Here is a 21,644-nt window from a genome sequence, read left to right on the forward strand (position 1 = left end):
GGAACACGCCAACTTATTGGGACTTTAGCTTATTCACTGTATCCCCCAGAGTTAGATAAGTCCATACATACCCTTCTCATCTCCATTCGTGTTGTAACTCTGTCTGACGCCCCTATCGCTAGCCTAGTTAGCACAGATCCTGGAGGTAACCGGCTTCAACTAGCCTACTGCTCCCAGTAAGTGACAAAATAACGGCAACATTTTCCTATTTAGATGTTGTGATTTGTATAGTAACAGTGTGTACATTTTAACTTCTGCTACTTGGGCGGAGCACCTGAGAAGCCCCGTGGTGAGGAGCAGAGAGTAGCAGTGCTTCGCCTTTCTGAGGATATAGTTCCCAGAATGTATACGGTTAGAAGATGGCTGTGTCTCATGTAACTAGGCTAGCGGTGGGGGCGTCAGACAAAGTTACGACACGCACGGAGATGAGAAGGGTATGTATGGACTTATCTAACTCTGGGGGATACGGTGAATAAGCTAAAGTCCCAATAAGTCGGCGTGTTCCTTTAACTTAGAGTTTTCAAAACACACAATAACCTAGCAGTCATTTGTATGGGAAAAATAACACAAAACTATGAATATTTTTGACTTCCCAGACAAGATTTCCTCCTAAATTTGAAAATCTTGATTCTTGTTGGCTGTGATACTTCTTCACTGCTTTATGTCTTCTTGTTTTTAATCAGATGTCTGATAAAGGCTACAGCACCCCATGTGGAGCAGATGACCTCAGAAACATGCTTGAGAGAAGCACCAGCAGGATCAAAGCCCACAGGACTCTTAGCTACAGAGGAGGCAGTAGCGAACACACGAAATACAGGTAGAATGATCGTGGGAAATTAATAAAACTATATATATATATATATATATATATATAAATATATAACAAATTATCCCAATAAATGTTGCAGTAATAGCAACTGTATTTTAATGTGATTGACATTTTGTTTTTACAATATACAAAACATACAACTCGCAACATGAACAATGTTGTTCTTCTGTCATCACCATCCACCCAGACAAAAATAAAAAAGATGACACAGTAACTACAATATTTCAGACCATTCAACAAAATAGTAACAAAATAGACAATAAATCAAATAAACATATAATGACAACACCATAAGCCCATCATACACGTCTCTCCCCAGCACAAAGCTTCTTTCAGCACAAAGCTTCCTCCCTAGCCATCTCACAAGCCCACTCCTGGATTGACAGCACCCCTTCATTCTTCCATTCCCTTTAAATAATCTATCTGGCTATCATCAAACTAGTCTAGACTCAGCTTTTTATGTGCTTATCCATCCCACTTAGGATTGATCCCATCCCAGAACAAATAATCTTGGGCTCAATGGAACCTGGGTCCCTGCAATCTGACATAGGTTTTCATGTATCCCCATCCAAAATTCCTGGACCTTATTAAAGGACCATAGGATGTGAAGTAATTTGCTCTGTGTCTTTCATACCAATTCAGAACAATCTGGAGGGAGTCCAGTAGAAGCGATGCATAATCTTGAATGAGGCGCAAGCTCACATCGCGTGACATAGTTTTAATATTCCTACAGATTCTGTCCCACTCCTCATCATCCAGTGTAATACTCAGATCCCGTTTCTCATGTCTTTTTGAGGGCTGTCCAGGCTCTATCCCCCAGGATCTGCATAAGCAAAGAATAATACCCACAAGCCTCATGACCTTTTCCATATTTCAGTAACACCTTATCTAAACATTCTGGTGCCTTCGGGGCTGAAGAACTGGATCCAAAAATCCCCACTAACAGATGGCGAAGTCGCAAATATCAAAAAAATTTAGACCTAGGGATTCCAAATTGCTGTACCACATCCTTGAAGGATTTCAATATGCCACCGAGATAGACATCCCCCAGTGTGAAAATTCCCTTTTTCAAACAATCTCCATGATCTACCAATACATAACTTTGGATTTCGCCAAACACTTGATAAAGTATTTAGATATGGATCCAGTTCAAACAACTGAGCCACTTTGGTCCAAACGACATTTAATTGAGATATTATCGGATGTGTTTTTGCCTCACCATACAGTTTAACAGACAGGCATTGCAAGGGCGATAATGGGGCAAAAACAGATTGCTCAATACAATACCAGGATGGGGCTCTCTTAGGAGGAAGTGACCAGTGGGTCAGATGCCTTAAGTTAAAAGCATAGTAATAATACAACATCTTTGGTAGACCCAAACCGCCTCTATCAGTCTGTCTTTGTAATTTATTAAAATGTAGCCGGGTTTTTTTACCATTCCATATTAATGTCTTTGTTCTCCTGTCAAACCATTAAAAATATGATAGAGGAACCTCCAGAGGAAGATAGTGGATACAGTAGTTCAGCATGGGAACACAAACCATTTTCATAACAGTGACCTTTCCTGCTATTGAGATATTGAGAGTCGCCCATCTTTTAACATCACAAGAGATTGTATTAAATAATGAATCCAAATTAACTTTAACTAGGTATTTTAACGGTGGAGGGAATAAGATACCCAGATATATGATGCCTTGTTTTGGCCACTGAAATGCACCTTATTGGAAGGCTGTTATGGGGCACTGAGCTGTTGCTTCTGACTTGGCCCAATTTACCCTATAACCGGAAGATTTCAAGAAAGTCAATGATCCATAGTAGACAGGGTATTGATCTGCTAGGTTTGGACACAAAGAGTAATATATAATCCACTTAAAGCATAAGTTTATGCACTACCCTCCTACCATAACACCTGGGAAGTTAGTCTTCCCCCTTATGGCTGCTGCCAAAGGCTCCTTGGCTAAATAAAACAAAAAAAGAGAAAGATCTTGTTCCCCTTCCAAGAGCAAAATATTCAGAAATTAACCCCGTTAGTTTGCACCGCAGTCTCTGGGTGCCTATACAGCATCTTAATCCACTTTATAAATATGCTGCCAAACCCATACATTTCCAAAATTTTTAAACATATAGCCCCATTCAACCATATCAAACGCCTTTTCAAAATCAAGGGAAATAGCAGCTATTGGGGATTGTCTATCAGCTACAGACCATGCAATATTAATGAGACGCCTGATATTATCTGACTGGCTACGCCTGTTAATAAACCCCACCTGATCAGGATGAATTAAAGAAGTAAAAACCTTAACCTATTTGCCCAAATTTTTGAAATAATCTTAACGTCTAACTGCATTAGGGAAATTGGCGGCAATTCTAACAGTCTCCTGGGTCCTTACCTTTTGGAGGAACCAAAGTTATCAAATCCTGCCTAAATGTTGCTGGAAGTTTGCCCTCCTCCAGTGCCTCTTTATATACCTTTAACAAAAGTGGAGCCATTTCAGTTGCAAAACTCTTAAAAAATGATGCTGTGAAGCCATCTGTCCCTGGGGCTTCACCCACAGGCAGGGCCCCCATTACCTCTTTAATTTCCTCTATAGTCAAATCCGCATCAAGGAAGTTCTCTTTGCTCTTCTGTCAGCTTGGGAAGCCCTAGTGGCTCTACGAAGGAACACATTTCTTCATCAGTAGTGGTAGATAATGAGCTACAGAGATCAGTGTAAAATTCTTTCAAAATCTTGTTAATATCTACAGTTGCTGTAAAAACATCTCCAGAATTGGATCTAACTACAGAAATAGTGGAAGCTGATTTCCTCTGTTTTATGTATTTAGCGAGTAATTTCCCTGCTTTGTCTCCTGATTAAAAATAATGTTGTCATGCCCTTCTGAGATTATTAGAATATTATTATTATTATTGGTATTTTAATTAAGTCAGGTTTCTCAGGCCATCCTGTGACATTCTTTGTTTAATCCCCGTTTCAGCGTGTTTGATTTTACTTTCTAGTTCTAACAGTGCTTTAGCACTATTCCTCTTACGAAATGAAGCATGTTGTATAATGCGCTCCCTGATCACAGCCTTTAAAGGTACAATATGTAACATTTCTGCATTAAAATGTTTAAAAATGACTATACCTATGTTATATATTTTGTTGAGTTGTGTACTTACACTTTGTTTCCAACAACGTTCAAACCCAGAGAAATCTGTTATTTAATTTTAATGACACGGGACGTTTCATTTAAATTCAGTAAATAAAACCTTTGACCCCTCTAAACACAGGCACCTAGACGATACGTTCGAGAGTAATCATAAATCATACAGTGTCACAGAAAGAATAATACTCAGTAACCGTAATACAGCTTGCTTTCTGCCATACCTTCGCCAGCTAACATTAGAGTTAACGTTAGCTGTATAGATAGAAGACAAATCTAATGCTAATTTAGCCAGCTATCCCACCCTGTTTTTTCTGCCTCACTCTCAGCAGCTAAGGGACTTCAGTCGGGATGAAAGTGTCCCAGGGCTATGACACATCCACAGTTAGCCAGCAGCCAGCCACTATAATTAACTTAAAGCAATCCGAACTTTGAAATTATCCGCCCCTTAGTGTTTAGCGGTCTTCTTTACAGCCCCGAAGATACTTGGCGGCCAGCCCCAGCCACGAAGTAGCTATGTCTCTCAGCAGGGTTGAGTAACAAACCCTTTACCCCTGGTGCTGAAAACATCCAACAAGTGACACTGACGTGAAATATATTTTGATATTGTGGTTTTAGCCGCTGGCTAATATCTCTGTGCTCCTTCATGGAAGGATCGTAGAGATGCCTGTAGAGGCGCACTTGCTCGGAAAGCTGGCCCTCGAACACGTGCTTCCTGTTTCCGCTTTGTCGCACGCCGCTGAAAAAAAAAGAGTGGTGCGCGACCTCTGCTCGCACGCTATAAATCGGACGCGCCGGCAGGATATTAAGTCATTTTGACGTCATGATGGCGCACCACCTTGGATGCATCTAGTATATAAGAGCCTTAATGTTAGCTTGCTTGCTCGCTAACTACCAATGCAAATTGAATCAAGAAAATGTAACTATGTGGGGGAAACTGCAGCTATTTTATCAGAATGACATGAATAAACGTTACTAAACATAACGTGGATGCACCTGTAATGGATAACCCGTGAACAGATTTTAATCGGCAATTGTGTTCAACTACAATTCCCATAATGCCACTACACAATGTCATCAAAAGTCCGTGTTTACAATTGTTTTGATTGAGAGACCCCTAGCAGCAGAAAATTACATATTGTACGTTTTAAAGGCCCCCCATGCCACCCTGAAGACGATACTGAGGACCAATTGATCGCCAAGTAATCTTTTAGCTCAGACCTAAGCCATTCTATATTTTCTGTCTCCTGTAAAAGGGAGAAGTTAAGGCGCCACCGATAAAACGCTCACTTTGAGGCAGCAGGTCTGGGCACACCAACACATGATCAGAGATAACGATATTTCCTATCACACATTCTATAGCAGAGGGAGCAAGTGATTTGGACATTAAAAAAGTCTATCCTAGAATATGTCTTGTGCACTTCTCTGGGGGCCCTGCGTGCTGCAACCTCACTGTAGTCCAGAATTGGATCCATTATCAAAAACGAAATCGCCCCCTAGAACAATATTGTGGTTCCCTGTAGCTTGTAATTTCTTTTCCAAATCTATAAAATATGCCTGATTATCTATATTTGGTGCATATATGTTGCATGTTGTATTTCAGCCACAATGAAAACTCTTCCTGAATTATCCTTAATTTGTTTAATTCATTTAAATTGCAGTGGTTGCTAATCAGTGTAATAACCCCTCTACTCCTGCTAGACCCCACATTATTAAACTCCACACAATTTTTCAGATTCCACAATCAATATATGTATTTCTTGCAAAAATATCACATCATGTTTGTTTTTTTTAAGACCAGACATAACCTTCCTCCTATTGATTGGATTCCCCATTCCATTAACATTGCAGGTAGAGAAACGGACAGAGCTTAAGTTAGACGACATAACTACTGTATATATTAAAATATCAAAGCCATCTTCTGAGCACATAACAAATACAAGTGGTGATGACTAAACACAACTAAATTCCCAAAACTCACAAAACACTCCATGTGCACCTGAACCTGAACAATGCACTGTTAAACATGAATGTCCGTAATACATTCTCACTTCACACGCTCCGTCCCCCTTGCAATGCAACTGAAAAATAAACAGAGTAATACAAAAGAAAAATGTCGAACTAGGATCCCAGCCGGTGTCTCACATTAACGCCAGTCCATCCCATGAGAGCCAAGAAAAAGAAAAAAAGGTTACTCAGCAGAGGCTGCATATCATATATATTTTTAAGTATATAAGTCCCCTCGCCGACAAATCACTCCATATGTTCTATGAATGCCATCACCTTTCGGGGGTATTCAAATAGCATTATGTTATTCTGCCAGGATAACTTGCCCTTGCCTCTCGCTGCCCGCAACACCAGGTCCCAGTTCGGATTATTTTAGGAATCTTGCCGCTATGGTCCTGGGTCTGTCTCCTGCCTGGGCCTACTGAACAGCGGTTATGTGTGCACGCGCAATCTCAACCTCCCCCTCAGTCTCCAGCAACTCCTGAATCATCTCCTCTGCACCAGTTGCTAACTTTTTAGATTTTGACATTTTCGGCATCCAGAATGTTTCTCGTCCCGGCTGAGCACAAATATCTCTGGTCAGAATCTTGAAAAGGATAAATACAGCAGTGCACTATACGGAGCTCGTCCTTCACCCAAACAACTAATTCGCCATTAGGTCACGTGACACCCCAGCAACTGTATTTTAAAAAATGTCCGCCTTTAAGGCCCAAAATGATTTGCATTCACTTGTATTTTGATTCAAATTGTTACCCATTAGTAAAACCATGTTTGGTTCATGTATTGCAAATTGGCTATGTTTTCTTACTACTCTACTGTGTGGTGTTTAGGACCCCAGTAGATCCCAGGTCAGCCCTCCAGAGGAGCCGCAGCAGCTTCCAGCTGGACGAATCCAGGGAGGGTGACAGCAGCAAAGATTTCCCCCTGACACAGGACATCCAAGAGATGCTGGGCTACATGCAGGACACGTCCTTCAACAGGTAAGAGTCCCAGGTCAGAGTCCTTCAGCATGTAGAGTCCTCCAACAGGTCAGAGTCTCTTAACAGGCCAGTCCTCCAACAGGTCAGAGTCCTCCAACAGGTCAAAGTCTTCCAGCAGGTCAGAGTCCTCCAACAGGTCAGAGTCCTCCAACAGGTCAGAGTTCTCCAACCGGTCAGAGTCTTTCAACCGGTCAGAGTCCTCCAACAGGTCAGCGTATTCCAACAGGTCAGAGTCCTCCAACAGGTCAGAGTCCTCCAACAGGTCAGAGTCTTTCAACAGGTCAGAGTATTCCAACAGGTCAGAGTATTCCAACAGGTCAGAGTCCTCCAACAGGTCAGAGTCCTCCAACAGGTCAGAGTCTTTCAACAGGTCAGAGTCCTTCAAAAGGTCAGAGTATTCCAACAGGTCAGAGTCCTCCAACAGGTCAGAGTCTTTCAACAGGTCAGAGTCCTCCAGCAGGTCAGAGTCTTTCAATGGATCAGTGTGCTCCATTAGGTCAGAGTCCTTTCAACATGTCAGAGTACTCCAACAGGTAAAAACCACAGGTCAGAGTCTTCAATAGGTCAGAGTATTCCTCCTGGTCAGTGTCTTGAGTCTCTCTCAAACACCCTGACAATTGTCTCTAATCAGATCTTATAGGGACTCTTTAAAAGACGCCCAGTCTAAAGTCCTGCAATCCACCTCCTTCAGACGGAGAGACCTCAGCTCCTCGATCAGCCCCCCACCTCCTGCAGCTACTCCTCTCATCTCCTCCTCCAGCAGCAATCAGCCTCCACCTGTCCCTGCCAAACACCACTCCCTGGAGAAAAAAGGCCCAAAAACCATGCCCAAACCACAGGGCGTTGTCATTACACCACAGTCGCAACCACCGCTCACTTCCCTTCACACCCCAAAGGAGCGGCATGTGGTCAGCCCAGAGACTCGAGGCCCGAGCCCCCCAGCCCTCCCCAGTCTCCCACCGGTTGGACCTCCTGCTCTGATGCGGATCTGTGGCCGCAAGCGGCTGACAGTGGACCAGAAGAAGCAATCGTACTCTGAGCCAGAGAACATGAACGAGGTCGGGATTTCAGATGCAGAGACAGATGCCCTCTTCAGGCGTGGAGGAGGTAAATAAACTTTAGAAAATGCAGATATAAAAACAGCTGTGGCTTTACATCCCTCATAGTGGTGACAAACCTCTGCCAATACCTGCCACAAGGGCCCCATTTCAGAAAGCAGGTTTAGCGAAAACTCTGAGTTTGTTAACCCGGAGATGAGGGAAACTCTGGGTTTTCTGTTTCAGAAAGAGAGGTAACTTCACCTCAGAGTCAGTTACTATGGTAACTGAGCCTGTGATCCTAACCTGGTCGGGAGCAGGTTTTCTTCTCTCAGTTTCCTTCCTCTGACAACCCGCTCTTTCATTTCCTCATTCATTCATTCAGTCTGTATCAGGCGCATTTTAGTGCAGTTTGTTATCGGCATGAATATTAAAAAAAATGATGTTGCTTTATTAACCATGTTAGGCAGACTATAAAACGTTTTATTTCTCAAAACATGGCATTTCCTTTTGTCAACGATCCCGTTGATGAAGAAACTGCTTTACTTCGCAGGGTGTTATATGTCGGGAGATGATATTGAAACCCTGACATTTTAATTTTTAGATAACCTATTTGAGCGGTATTGTTTTTCTTCCCAGTCGATCAGTTATGTATCCTACATAATCTTATCCGTCCTCATATCACTAACGTCACCCATCTATGCTCTTACATCCCAGCAGATTCTTTGTGTCGCAGCCTAGCCTACGTTTTTTTGCAAATGGCAGTTTTCTTTACAACATTGGTGATGCGGAGCATTTTAGTAAAGCCAGTGTAGCAAAGCGCCATCAGTAGAGTGTGACTTGCTCTGAAACGTGTTTTAAACGTTTTTTTTAAAAGAGTTCCACAGTATTGCAGGTGAATGATGTAAACCCTTTGAAATAAAAGATTATGAATTATAATTCTGTTAATGATGGTGCTGCAGCCTCAGAATGGGATTAGTAGGCCTAGGACTTTTTCGTCCGCAGTGCACCTAAATGAAATAGATTATAGGTTCAATACCATTTCACCAGTAATATTAGGCTATACTTTTGATTAAATATGATATACACTATATTGGAATATACGCATTTACTCTAGCAGCAATTTTCTCCAACGCAAATTCTCTCTTTTGCAGCAGCCGCTGTTTGTTTTTTTTAACTCTCTGTATGTGCACATGAGTATTTCCGCCGACCCGTTTGTTTGTGGTTGTTACCATGGTGAATCGTAGTATCATTGCTCCATTCATGCTGCCTTTTTATTGTGGTGGTGCACGCGCATGAACCTACTCTGAGTTGATTGAACCAACTCTTATCAGCTGTTCTGAAACCGAAAACTCAGCGTTTCCCATCTAAGGGTAAATCAACTCAGACATCAGGGTTAGACTCAGAGTTTGTTAAACCTTCTACCTGAAATAGGGCCAAGATCTCCAAATACTGAAGTCAATATTGCAAATATCACAATGACAAGGGATCAAAATGACTTGGGTAATACAGCATGTCTTTAATGTAGAAACAAGATAAAATAATCTAATTAGTCTTGACTTGTTAAATACATAAAACATATAGACTATAGACACAATGTGTGTACACAATGTAGTGGCAAACTAATGTTGTACTAATGATGTTTGATAATGTCAAATTGTAGTGGGGGGGGGGCTTATTACTTAAAATTGTAATCTAGAAAAAAATGTTTGTTTTAGTAAGTGTCATACAATATTATTACTGAATCTGGGGTTCAGTCAAAAAATACATTAGGAATGTCAGTATTATGATGTTTGGGTATCTATTATGTCACATCAGAAACATCAAGAGTCTGTATGTGGCTAACCATGGGCACTGACCCTGATCTCCCTGTCTGTCAGAGACCAGCGTGGCAGATCGGCGGAAGATGTTTGAGCTTGTAGCAAGTCGTGTCAGGGGCGGGGCTTTGCAAAATGCCACGTCAAGGCCCGACTTGCGGCAGCTTCAGCACAACGCTTTGGCTGATTACGTGGAGAGAAAGAGAAGTGTGAAAAGAGACAAGGGAGGACAGAGGAGTGGACTGAGGCCCCATAGTGCCTATCTACAGCCTGAAAACAACAACTATACAGGTGGGTGGAGAGCAGAAGGGAAGAAAATGTGGTAAGGGGTGGTGGTTTCATGGGTTGATAAAGAATGGTGGGTAAAGCAAGCGGAACAAATAAATAAATTATTAATTAATTAATCTTCCTTCTTGTTTTTTCCTGTGCTTGTTCTTCCCCTTCTTCCGTCTCTCTTCCCTCCCTCTCTCTAGTCTCCTCCTGTCACTCTGACACCCTAAGCCTCTCATCCACCTCCAGCCTGCTCTCACTCCAGGACTCTGGCGCAGATCGAAGCTTCTCCTTTGGAGAGAGGCGTCTCTGCTCCACCCTGCCTCCTGAAGCAGACCTGCGCAGCCTCCAGTCCAACTTTTTCTACCCGGGCAGGGTGACTATTCCGAGGGCTCCAGCGCAACCACCTCTTAGGTAACCAAACCAACAGCATATAACACAGTTAATTGGCCTTGCTAGCAGTGTGGCTTTAGGGATGGCAATGTTGGTCTGTCAGTTTGTAGGTCCACCACTTTGGTCCATACCAAACTATCTCAACAACATGGTTTGCCATAAAATTCTGTGCAGACATTAATTTTCCCAAAAGGATGAAACCTAATGACTTTGGTCACCAGCAGTTAAGTTTTCACGTATCCATTGACATAACTCAACATTTGTGGTTTAAAGCTTTAGTGTGTAACTTTGTATATATTAATGAACGTCCGTTACATTCAAGCCATTGCCAAATGAGTTGGTGCAAAGCTAATTAAGACAGCTCCACACCTCTCTCTCTGTATTTCTCAGTATGGCTATGTTCAGAAAATGGTGTCGGCCCTTGACTTTCGCGTGCAGAAAATAGAGTGAAGCTCTTCTGAAGAGTATATCATGTTTTTGTTTAAGATAATTTTTTGGGCATTTTAGGCATTTATTTGTATAGGACAGCTTAGACTTGAAAGGGGAGAGAGAGGGTTTCAGTTGAACCCGCTGCCGCTGTGTTGAGAGTACCTATATATGTGGGCGCCCACTCTACCAGGTGAGCTAACCAGGCGCCCTACTTCATGTTTTTTAATCCTCCAAGCAACTGCATGGAGCTTGGGTGAGAGTTGCACGCGATCACGGAAGGCTTGTATCATGTGGATGCACCGACAGTTTTGCTGTCATTACTTAGAATTCCTCATGGAGAAGAGAGAGCCTACGCACTATATTAAGTGAAATGTCTCATTGTCATTACATTTTGAAATTCACATTCACCAGTGGATGATTGGAATACCTTACATTTACATTTTAATATGGAGTTGAATTATTACATTATTATTACAATGTAATAACTCCTCTCTGTTTTCTACTCCCAGTGCTCCTTCTGGTTCCGTTCCTGAGCCTCAGGCCCAGATCCTCCAGGATATCATCCCGGACGCAGGGCTCAGCAGACAGAGTCAGTCCTCTAGCAGAGACCTGGGCCTGGACCCCCAATCGCTGGCCACAGAGCCTCAACTCAACATAAGACTGTCCAAGCAGCTCAATGGGGTTCTGCAGAGGGCCGGGTCAGCTCGGGACTCCAGGAAGACAGCTTCTGCTGAGAATCTCCTGGAGAAATCTGAGAAGACACAAATGACTCCTCAACACTACCGCTGCCGCTCCTCCCCTACAGAAGAGAGACTGAACCAGGTAACACGGTAGTTCTACCATGAGCTCACCTTTTAGTTAACCTTTTAGTTATCAAGCCCAAAATTACTGAATTTACTGTGGATTTTCTGAACCATTTTGTTTCGCCAAGTTGTTTCTTTTTAAAGTTATTTTGCAGTAATTTTGTTGCAAGTTGCAAGTTAGCAGTAACACTATTATAGAATCAAGAAATTACATAATCAGAATATAAATTGAGTTTGTGGATGTGAGTGGTGGGTGATAAGTCTTGCATTAGGTGGTAGCTGGTAGTTTGTGCAGACAATTAGCCAGGAATTATAAGCATTATAAGTTACAAATTATAACATTAGACATAGTTTTAGAAATAATAGCTTTACATTAACAGATGAATTTAATGAAATACTATATTGTTTACAATATTTCAATTTTGTCCGTCCATCATAACTGGATAAAAACATTATGTAATAACCCAAGATGCAAAATAATATAGTATACTTTCTAATTAATACATTTGCAAAGAGGTATGAAGCAATACCACTTTGGCTAAAGACATTTTAGGACAGAAAGTTAGAAACAACAACAGAATGGCGTGACTTTATAAGGAATCATAGTAAAAGTGTGACCAATATTACAATAACAACAAGATCTTTTCCTCAGGGATTTTTTGCTTCTATTGTAGGTGCTTTCAGACCAATTTAGCCTGTGTGAACAAAATGCAACCCCTTTGTTCAGTTGACTGAGGCCAGTCAGGCGATGGTACAGCAGGGGGTTTAAAACAAAGGGCCCCCCAAAAAAAAAAACAGGGGGGTCCCTCTGCGACACCCCCCCCCCCCAAAAAAAAGGGGGGGGGGGGGGGGGCGAGAAAGCCATAGTTCTACTGTATACCTTGTGGTCGTTAGCAACAATAGATAAAATATTGAAACAATAACTTCCTCTTTGCGTCTTACAACGACAGTGTAACAATTGCATCTCACCATTCATCTTATCAATTTTCTTTACGCCTCCGTGCCAGCGACAAAGGTAGACAGGTCGAAGGTAATACGTTTTCGGTTTGTCCGTCCATCTGTCCGTCCCATTCTTGTGAACGCGATATCTCAGATCCCCTAGAGCAGTGGTTCCCAACCTTTTTTCCTTGGCGCCCCCCCTACTCATGTCTAAGAAAAGCTGACGTCCACTGGAATCAAGGATAAACTGATTAGATTTTGAAGGTCAAGGTCAGAAGTGATGAGATTTAATTTCCAAAAGGTCAACGGTCAAGTTAACTGTGACATAATAATGTTCTGCAAAAATGCTTTTTTGGCCATTATTCAACGCAATAACTCAGGAACAGAATGGAAGACATTTGGTCAGATACTGAATTGGTGACACTAATCATAGATCCTCTGTGCTGCCAGGTTGAAAATGGGTGTTAAGCAGGTGTTTAGCCAAAAAATACACTTTTTATTAAATTTCTTCCAAGCATTCACTACATATTTTATGTATGTCTGGACAGACATGGATGTAAACTGCAACAACTGCCAACTGGTTGGCAAATGTATACAACTGCAAGGAGGTTATTGTAGTTTCATCTACTTTGGTCCAAAATTAAATATATCATCAAGTTGAACGGAAAGCCAAGAAAACGTACATACATTCATGGCCCTGTTGGCATTTATTTGACGACATTTTGCGATTATGGGACATTTGAGTCACACAGGAAATACCCAGAGTCCTCAAAGTTTCCTGTGAGGTGCCAGAGAACCGGAGACGGTCACTGGGCGCTGTCCGATGTGGATGATAGAAAAGATAACACACACACACACACACACACACACACACATACTGTACATACATCAGACACCCAACTACAGAGTTTTTAAAGGAATGCAGTAAAGGATGAATTTGTCTTTTATCTCCTTCAGTGATCAGAGCAGGCGGTGTCACATAAACATCATTACACTTCAGTCAGACAAACAGACACTCTGTCCTCTTACACTGCAGGGTCATACAGTCCTGCTTCTACAGTGTGGATGTTTTTTAAGTTTAGCAGCTGACAAGGAATTTAAACTGTCCCTGAACACACAAGTAAGGAAAAAATGTTAAACTGCATATGAAACATAGCTCCGGGGCGCCTGGCTAGCTCACCTGGTATAGCATGCGCCCCGTATACAGGGGCTCAGTCCTCAGTGCAGCGGCTGCAAGTTAAATTCCGACCTGCAGCCCTTTAATAATAATAATACATTTTATTTAAAGGCGCCTTTCTCGGCACTAAAGTATACCGTACAGGGATACATAAGACATTGAAAAGCAGCAAAAACTAAAAGAAGAAGAACTAAACAACGATAAAAACAACAGAAAGAGGCAGAGCAATTGACATCAAGTGGAATAGGCAGTTTTAAACAGTGTTTTAAATGTGTTTTGAGTTGCAATTTGAAATGGGGGAATGAATCGATGTTTCTGAGTTGAGGTGGTAATGAATTCCAGAGACGGGAAGCAGAGCTGCTGAACGCTCTGCTCCCCATGGTGGTGAGACGGGCGTAGGGGACAGACAGGTTTATGGAGGAAGAGGATCTGAGGGAGCGGGAGGGAGTGGGACCCTGGAGGAGATCAGACAAATATGGGGCGGCGAGGTTGTGGATGGCCTTGAATGTAAACAGGAGGACTTTGAATTGGATACGGAACTGGACCGGGAGCCAGTGGAGCTGTTGGAGGACAAGAGTGATGTGGTGGATGGAGGGGGTTCAAGTTATGATGCGGGCAGCTGAATTCTGGACCAGTTGAAGTTTATAGAGGGATTTGTGAGGGAGACCGAAGAGGAGAGAGTTGCAGCAATCCAGACGGGAAGTGACGAGACTGTGGACAAGGATGGCGGCAGCGTGGGAGGGGCAGAGGGAGGGGCAGAGGCGATTGATGTTTCATAGGTGGAAGTAGGCAGACCGGGTAATGTTATTGATGTGGGGTTGCTGCATGTCATTCCCCTTCTCTCTCCCCTTTCATTCCCAAGCTTTCCTATCAAATAAAGGCCTAAAATGCAACAAAAAAACCTCCTTTGCTGTATTTTTTATCACACTTGATTGATGCAGTACTGCGTGTAGTCTGTGATGGAGTTTTTTTTTTATGTAAATGTAGAACTGTGTTTGAATACACAGACATGTTTAGTTTGTGGTGGAGACCTAAAGCTGTTTACAGCTCTAAGGGCACATTCAGACCAGAAAAAGTGATCCGGTGATTCGCCACAGTGTTGTGCGGCAGTGGGAGTGTCACTAAAATGGCCCATTTGTGTTGTCCTGTTGTAAATATAAAGTAGACTTTATATTTCACAATTACTGTTTTCTGTCAAAGTGTTTAAGATTTCCACAATTTCGAATGCACCCTCGATCCCCAGCTGGTAGATTCCCAATGATGTGAATTATAAATTATATGAGATATGATACAATATGACTCCATCAGGAGAGGAAAAACAAAAGTAGTGGAAGTCTCTTCCTAAAAGACTCAACTTGTCTTTGTGTATTTCAGGACTCCCCTCCAGGTGATGTCAAGATGTTTGGGGTCTTTATCTCTGAACCTGGACATCGCTCTCTGGCTGAGGACAGGTATGTCACACCTCCAATCAGATCAAGTGATCATGTGACCAAACAGCTGATGGTTCAACATTCAGATCAGGTTTTTCCTTGTGGGTTCTTACAATCATCCATTCACTCGTTTACAAGGATGGTGTCAGATTACTTTAAGAGGAATTCAAACTATTTCAAACCAGTCTAACTGCCTCCACAGCCTTATATATCAGAGCTTTGTGTGGGTGTGTGTATATCACTATGTGCTCCGTGTTATTTTGCCAGGAACAGCCATTCTTTTAAGATGACTGTTCTACTTATATTCCTAACAAATCTGTCCCTTCATGTCATATCATTTATCATGTTTCTTGGTTCAGATCAGTAACCTCTATTAGCATGTATAAATCAATAAAAGGTAGACTTCAGAACAAAAGACAAAATATAGATGTCAATGCTGAACCACACTTAATTTGACAATGTCAGACTGCTGTTTGTTTCCTGCTAAAGAACTAGGGGATCATGGGAATTCACATTTCTGTGCTGATATTTTAGCTCTCTTCCATAATAGGCCAGGATGTGTGTTTGTGTGTGTGTGTGTGTGTGTGTGTGTGTGTGTGTGTGTGTGTGTGTGTGTGTGTGTGTGTGTGTGTGTGTGTGTGTGTGTGTGTGTGTGTGTGTGTGCTTTAGGCTCTTTGCTATTTTAAAACTAACTGGTGCCTTATGAGTCTGTGTGCCCCTGCTACTGGCACCACAGAGAGAGAGCAAGAGAGAGGAGGAGGACAGGAAGTAAGGACTGAGGACAAGTAAGGAGAGGAAAAGAAGGGGATGAACAGAGGAGGTGAAACATAGGATGAAAAAAGAGGGGGGGAAAGGATAGATTAAGGTAGGTGAAAGAAGGAGGAAGAAATAGGGAAAGATTAAAACTATGTAGGGGAAGGACCAGCATGTCCATATCTACAGTGGAATTATGGAGAAAATCCAGCTCCAAAATCAAGATTTTGACAATTCTATTGCTAAAGTGCCTGACTTTGCACTGCCCCCAAATGGCCAAATATGGCTCCCCGTTCAATTTGAAAGCTGATTCAAATACTACAGATCCTCCCGGTCCCACTGATGCCCAGCATAGGTAGAGGAGGGGAGGAAAAGATTAAAGAAAGGAGAAGATGAGGAAAGGAGAGAGCCACAAGGAATGAGGAAGGACGTGGAAGGGAAGGGGAAGAGGGAGGAGGTTAAAGGAGGGTGAATAAGAGGGGAAACAAAAGAGATAGGAGGTAAAAAGAGAGAAAGTTTGAAATTGAATTCCAGGCAGCTTTACGGCAGACTTTCTGAAAGCTACTGGGGAGGAAGGTGCCTTGGTATGAAAGTACGAGATGCAGGGGAGGGGAGAGGAGGATGGAGGAAGGTAAAAAATGAGACAAAGAAGTCAAGGGTTCAGATGACAGGAAAGAAAGAAGAAGAGAAGGAGTTAAGGGGAGAGAAGTTCATTGGGAGGAGGAGAGAAAGGTGAGACAGAGGAGTGAAGAAGGGAGGAACTGAGGAATTTCTGGCACTGGCACAGACACAGAAAAATAAACAAAATACCAACTCCGGTCCACAGGGATTTATTCACTTAAAACTCTTAAATATGTTTACTCTCAAAATGTCAAGGTCAGGGGTCACTTCAGGAATTCTGTGGTTGTGTTTACACATATCTGTCTGATGCCTGAATGGAACCAGGAAAATGAATGCACCACTACTAGCTACTGAGCAGCCCATAAGATCAGAAATTTGAATGTTCAAAAACTGGACGGCAGTAACAAGTAAATGATAAATCTTATACAGAACATAATTGGAAGACCCATAACACTACAAATAAACTACAAATTGCATGTTCATTTCTGTTAATTTTCCAAATCCTCCATCAGTTTTTAGATTGTTTACCTTACATCCAGGCAGTGTGCCACTGCTCTATGGAGAGTGTACTGCCATACTGTATTAAAGGGCAACTTCTATATTTTTCAACCTGTACCCTATTTTTCAAATTTGTTTGTGTCTAAGTGAGTAATTGGAACCTTTTTTGAAATTGGTCCAGTATTAAGCGATTTGCAAGTTGTCATTATCCTACCATGTTTTCGTGTGTACTGATGCCCGGACAACACAGTGACTTTAGCTAATAACATTACCTCCACTCCTAGACTAAAAAAATAATGGACCAGAGGCGATTTCTTTACGACTGCAAGGGAAGCTTGGCTTCCCCTAAAGGCGTCCATGGAGTTCAATGGGGCTGCTTTGAACAATTTTTTTCAGTGCTTCGAAACTAGACAGTCATTGGATAAATGCTGCGATTATGTCCTGCCCATGGACGCTCAACATCTCTGGGGGTGACTGAAGGAGTGGGCTGGCCTGGACTCCGGGCTTCTGCGTGATGATTGGAGGGTCTGTCGAAAGACTGCATCTCATTTTGATTGACAGTGATTTTGTACTATAAAAAGTTGCCGAACCTATTTGAGCTCGGTCCCATCTTGCAAGTGTAGTCGAAAGACAAACTGCTGCAACCTATTTCTTGGTATTAGCTTGACAAACTTGCTAGCCAATTGCTTACTTACCTATAATTAACGGAAGAAAGACATTTAGTTGCACTGTAGTTTCTACTAGCGTAATGGCTGCCGACATCAATAGAAGCTTTTTCAAAACTCCAGAGAATTCACGCTAGTTCTGTTCACTCTGCCATTTACTGGTCAATTTCGCCGCCTAGTGGTGAGGAGTGCAAATTACTTTTACACCACTAGAGATTTTCTTTCTTAGATGTAACTGCATACAGTATAAGCATCTTAAGTAAAGATATTTCCATAGTTAAATGAAGTTAAATGTACTTCTCTCTGAAACAGCCACAAATTAAACTGAACATTATAAAGTCTGTTGTAATGTTACTCCCTCCCCTGTCTTTCTGTCTCTCAGATCTGCAGAAGTCCAGCTATCAGGCGGCCTCGTCTCTCCTCAACACTCCCGAAACACCGTCCAGTCTGCAGGACCTTCGCAAGGTGAGCAAAATAAAAAATAAAAACATTCACTATCATGGGCAAATAACAAATATATCTCCTAGCACTGTGAGTCCTCTGTGACCCTTCCTTGTGTTCTGATCCCAGACCCAGGCTCCTCCCACACTACTGTCACTTGCAGGGAGCGACAGAGGACCAGCGAGCGCCAACGAGCCCACAGCACCTCCACCTTGGCAGCCTCTGTTGGCCTGCCCTGCCCCCTCTCCCCACCTGGGACTCAGAACCGAGGCAGCGCTGAGTGGCAAGCTAGCGAGAGGCTAAGCCAAGCCAACTTGGATGCCATCACCTTCCCAGGCGTCCCGCATCCCAGCACAGGTGACGGTGATGGCAGTAACACTGCTGGCTACAATGAAACCCTGGTGACAGACAGACAGACAATACACAGTTTGAGTGACGCCAGCATATTAGAAGACACCGCAAAGGACACATATGGAGGGAGAGCCTTCAGCTTGGAGATGAGAGGAGGGTGTTCTGCAGAAAACGCCAAACCAGTTTGCCTGCCCCATTTTCAACATGCATCCCCACTTAACAGGAAGGACAGTGGGAGCATTGTGTCGTCCCCTCCCCCATCCTCCCATCCGTCCATTCCCCAGCAACAGTCCTCTCTGCAAATCTCTGAGTCCAGCCTCTCCAGCTCCATTGACCAGCAGCAACCACTTGAATCCTCCATAGGCCTATTGCAGGAGGACTTTGACGAAGTCTTCCTCCAAAATCCTGCCTCTCTGTCACCTCCTCCACTAATCAAAGAGAGAAGCATCTCGGAGGACTTCCCTCCACCTCCTCCTCCTCCTTTCCTCGATTTGGAGCAGGAAGCTGGACACCAGATTGTGGAAAGGTTCATTGTAAAATATTTTCATATTTAAACCTGAATTGAAATGTATTATTGATGGACCCTATTTGATTTTTCTACCGGTTCTTTCTCTTTTTCCATTTATCTGTTCTCTTCCCTGTATTTAGTGCTAGCATGGATTTCTTAAACAACCCCGTCATTCCAGCCAGGAAATCATCCCTTCACTCCCCTCCAATGTCCCCTTCCTCCTCTATCGTTCCTTCGCCTATGTCCATCCTCCTTCCTTCCCTGAAGCCACAGCCCTCCACAATCACCTCCATCACCACATCCACCACAGCCAAGGACAGCCTAGGTCTTGAGTACCAGCCTCTACCCAAGAGGGAAAAGACATCTGAGGAGCTGCGAGTAGAAGCGCTGGCCCAGCAGCTGGTGGGTACCTGGAGTCAACAGTTAATTTGAATAAAGATCGCTTTATCTAGTTCTGACTCTACTTTGTCGACATCATTGTGACTTTACCTTTGTTGTTGTACCTAGTTCTGATTCTACCTTTGTTGTCATACATTGGTCAGACTCTACCTTCATTGTTCTCCCTAGTTCTGACTCTACCATAATCAGTGTCCCTAGTTTTTCCCTCTTCCTTTGCCTTTTCGTACCTACATCTGACACTCTTTGTCGTTGTACGTGGTTTATACTCTGCCTTTGTTTTCGTACCTAGTTCTGACTGCCTTTGTTTTCGTACCTAGTTCTACTTTTGTTGTAGAATCCAGTTCTGATTTTCTTGTAGTACCTAGTTCTGACTCTACTTTTGCCAGTGTTCCTAGTTTTGACACTACCATTGTCGTAGTTCCTAGTCAGCGCATTCTCCTAAACGTGTTCCCATGTATCATATCAACATGATATTGTATGAAAACGTATGCACACCAATTCGTATCCTACAAAATTAGGCGACCGTTATGTTTAGCGGTCTTTACAGTTAAATTTAGCCGAGAAAAGGTTACTGTGAGCTGGGTATCGTCACTGTGAGGTGCCGGTGGTTTCAGAGGCCGTTACAGTTGAGTTTAGATAAAAGGTGACTTTGGCTAGATCTGACTCCACCTTTGTTGTTTTATATAGTTTGATTCTTCCTTTTTCACTGTATCCAGGTGTTGCAGGACCGCTCTCTGGTGCCCCTCCTGGACACGTGGGGAGGTAAATCCACTGTAGAGCTTATGGAGGAGATCTTTCCAAACATCAGATTGGTTGGTAAATCACCATGGCAACGAAGGGGCAGTAGCAGATTGGAGGAAAGGTAATTCTGTCATGTGTTTTGCCTTTGAATATTCTTAAAAATGTTAAATTTTGTTTTAAATACACTAAGACACTAAGTTTAGTATCATCAAAACACTCTTTTGTGTGTGAATATTTTTATTTATTTTCCTGCAAACAAAAGGAGTTCAAACAGCACTTTCTATGAAATACTCTGCACTCCTTATTAAATCTTGCTAGTTTGTTTGTGATGCAGATGTACAGAGGAATTTCCACACTTTACTCAAAATACAACTCTGTGATGATTACTACTGCTGTCACTCTCTCCACCTAAGAACAACAGTGAAATGCAGGAAATGCAGTACAGTGGATATCAAATAGAAAGCGAATGACAACAATTCAGTGTTGTAATGTAACGGAGTACAAATACTTCGTTACTGTACTTAAGTAGAAATTTCACGTATCTGTACTTTACTTCGCTATTTAAATTTATGTCAACTTTCACTTTTACTAAATGTAAAAATGTAGAAGGGGCCAGCAAAACTCTGATCTACTGGCCCCGGGGGCCAGTGGGGATTTTTTTTTATGTTGAGCCCTGCGACCACCCCGACGATAGTGGTGAACTCGGTGAACAGGGTAGTGGTGAAGATAACGTCATACACCAGTGTTGCAAGAAATGTTTCTGTACATTGATGTCAGCTCTAAAAATGTTTGTTCTTTGAACTTAAGCGAATTGCGCCTGAAAAGTCCTAGAAAAGAATGTGATTTTGATTTGATGTATGAGATTAAGAAGATATGGGAACCCTGAATATGCTTTATGCTTTACTATAAAAAAGACACAATAAAAGTTCTAACCGCTTGCTTTTAAAAAAAAAAAAACTTTTACTTTTACTTCAAATACTTAAGTACATTAAATATCAGAAAATTACTTTTGATACTTAAGTACAGAATATATCAGATACTTTTAGACTTTTACTTAAGTAATATTCTAAAAGGTAACTTTCACTTCTACCAAAGTCTTTTTCTAGTACGGTACTTGTACTTTTACTCAAGTATTGCTTTCTAGTACTTTATACAACACTGCAACAATTGAATGCACTGAACATCACAGACTGATGATGTAGTTTGGAGGAGGATCACACAGAATTTCCTTCAAAGTGCTTTATGTAACTATTTGTAACACAAGGACAAAGACCTTTATCTTGTGTGTGTTTATTTAGCCATAAGACCAACATTGCAGAAGGTCACTTCATGCAACTGAAGGATAACATTATCATTGGGGGAAATGGACTTCCTGTAAACCAACATTTGTCATTCTTGTTGTGTTTGCTGACAGT

At 42.2% G+C, this 21,644-nt stretch overlaps 1 protein-coding gene across 7 annotated transcripts in view; it reads left to right on the plus strand.

Annotated features, from left to right (window-relative positions):
- Positions 1 to 21,644, plus strand: part of shroom3 (shroom family member 3) — a 147,079-nt gene that overhangs the window by 116,329 nt on the left and 9,106 nt on the right. For 6 of the 7 annotated variants that reach the window (XM_039779675.1, XM_039779676.1, XM_039779673.1 and 3 more), the window contains 11 exons: positions 684 to 817; positions 6,808 to 6,957; positions 7,589 to 8,064; positions 9,875 to 10,102; positions 10,285 to 10,495; positions 11,413 to 11,725; positions 15,197 to 15,273; positions 18,172 to 18,254; positions 18,360 to 19,107; positions 19,230 to 19,491; positions 20,205 to 20,350. In XM_039779675.1, coding sequence (XP_039635609.1) covers positions 684 to 817; positions 6,808 to 6,957; positions 7,589 to 8,064; positions 9,875 to 10,102; positions 10,285 to 10,495; positions 11,413 to 11,725; positions 15,197 to 15,273; positions 18,172 to 18,254; positions 18,360 to 19,107; positions 19,230 to 19,491; positions 20,205 to 20,350 — 2,828 coding nt within the window. The remainder of the gene's footprint in view (positions 1 to 683; positions 818 to 6,807; positions 6,958 to 7,588; positions 8,065 to 9,874; positions 10,103 to 10,284; positions 10,496 to 11,412; positions 11,726 to 15,196; positions 15,274 to 18,171; positions 18,255 to 18,359; positions 19,108 to 19,229; positions 19,492 to 20,204; positions 20,351 to 21,644) is intronic. The other variant, XM_039779674.1, reaches the window with a different exon arrangement.

This window comes from Perca fluviatilis, chromosome 17 (genome assembly GCF_010015445.1).
Source record: "Perca fluviatilis chromosome 17, GENO_Pfluv_1.0, whole genome shotgun sequence".
NCBI classification, from domain to species: Eukaryota; Metazoa; Chordata; class Actinopteri; order Perciformes; family Percidae; genus Perca; species Perca fluviatilis.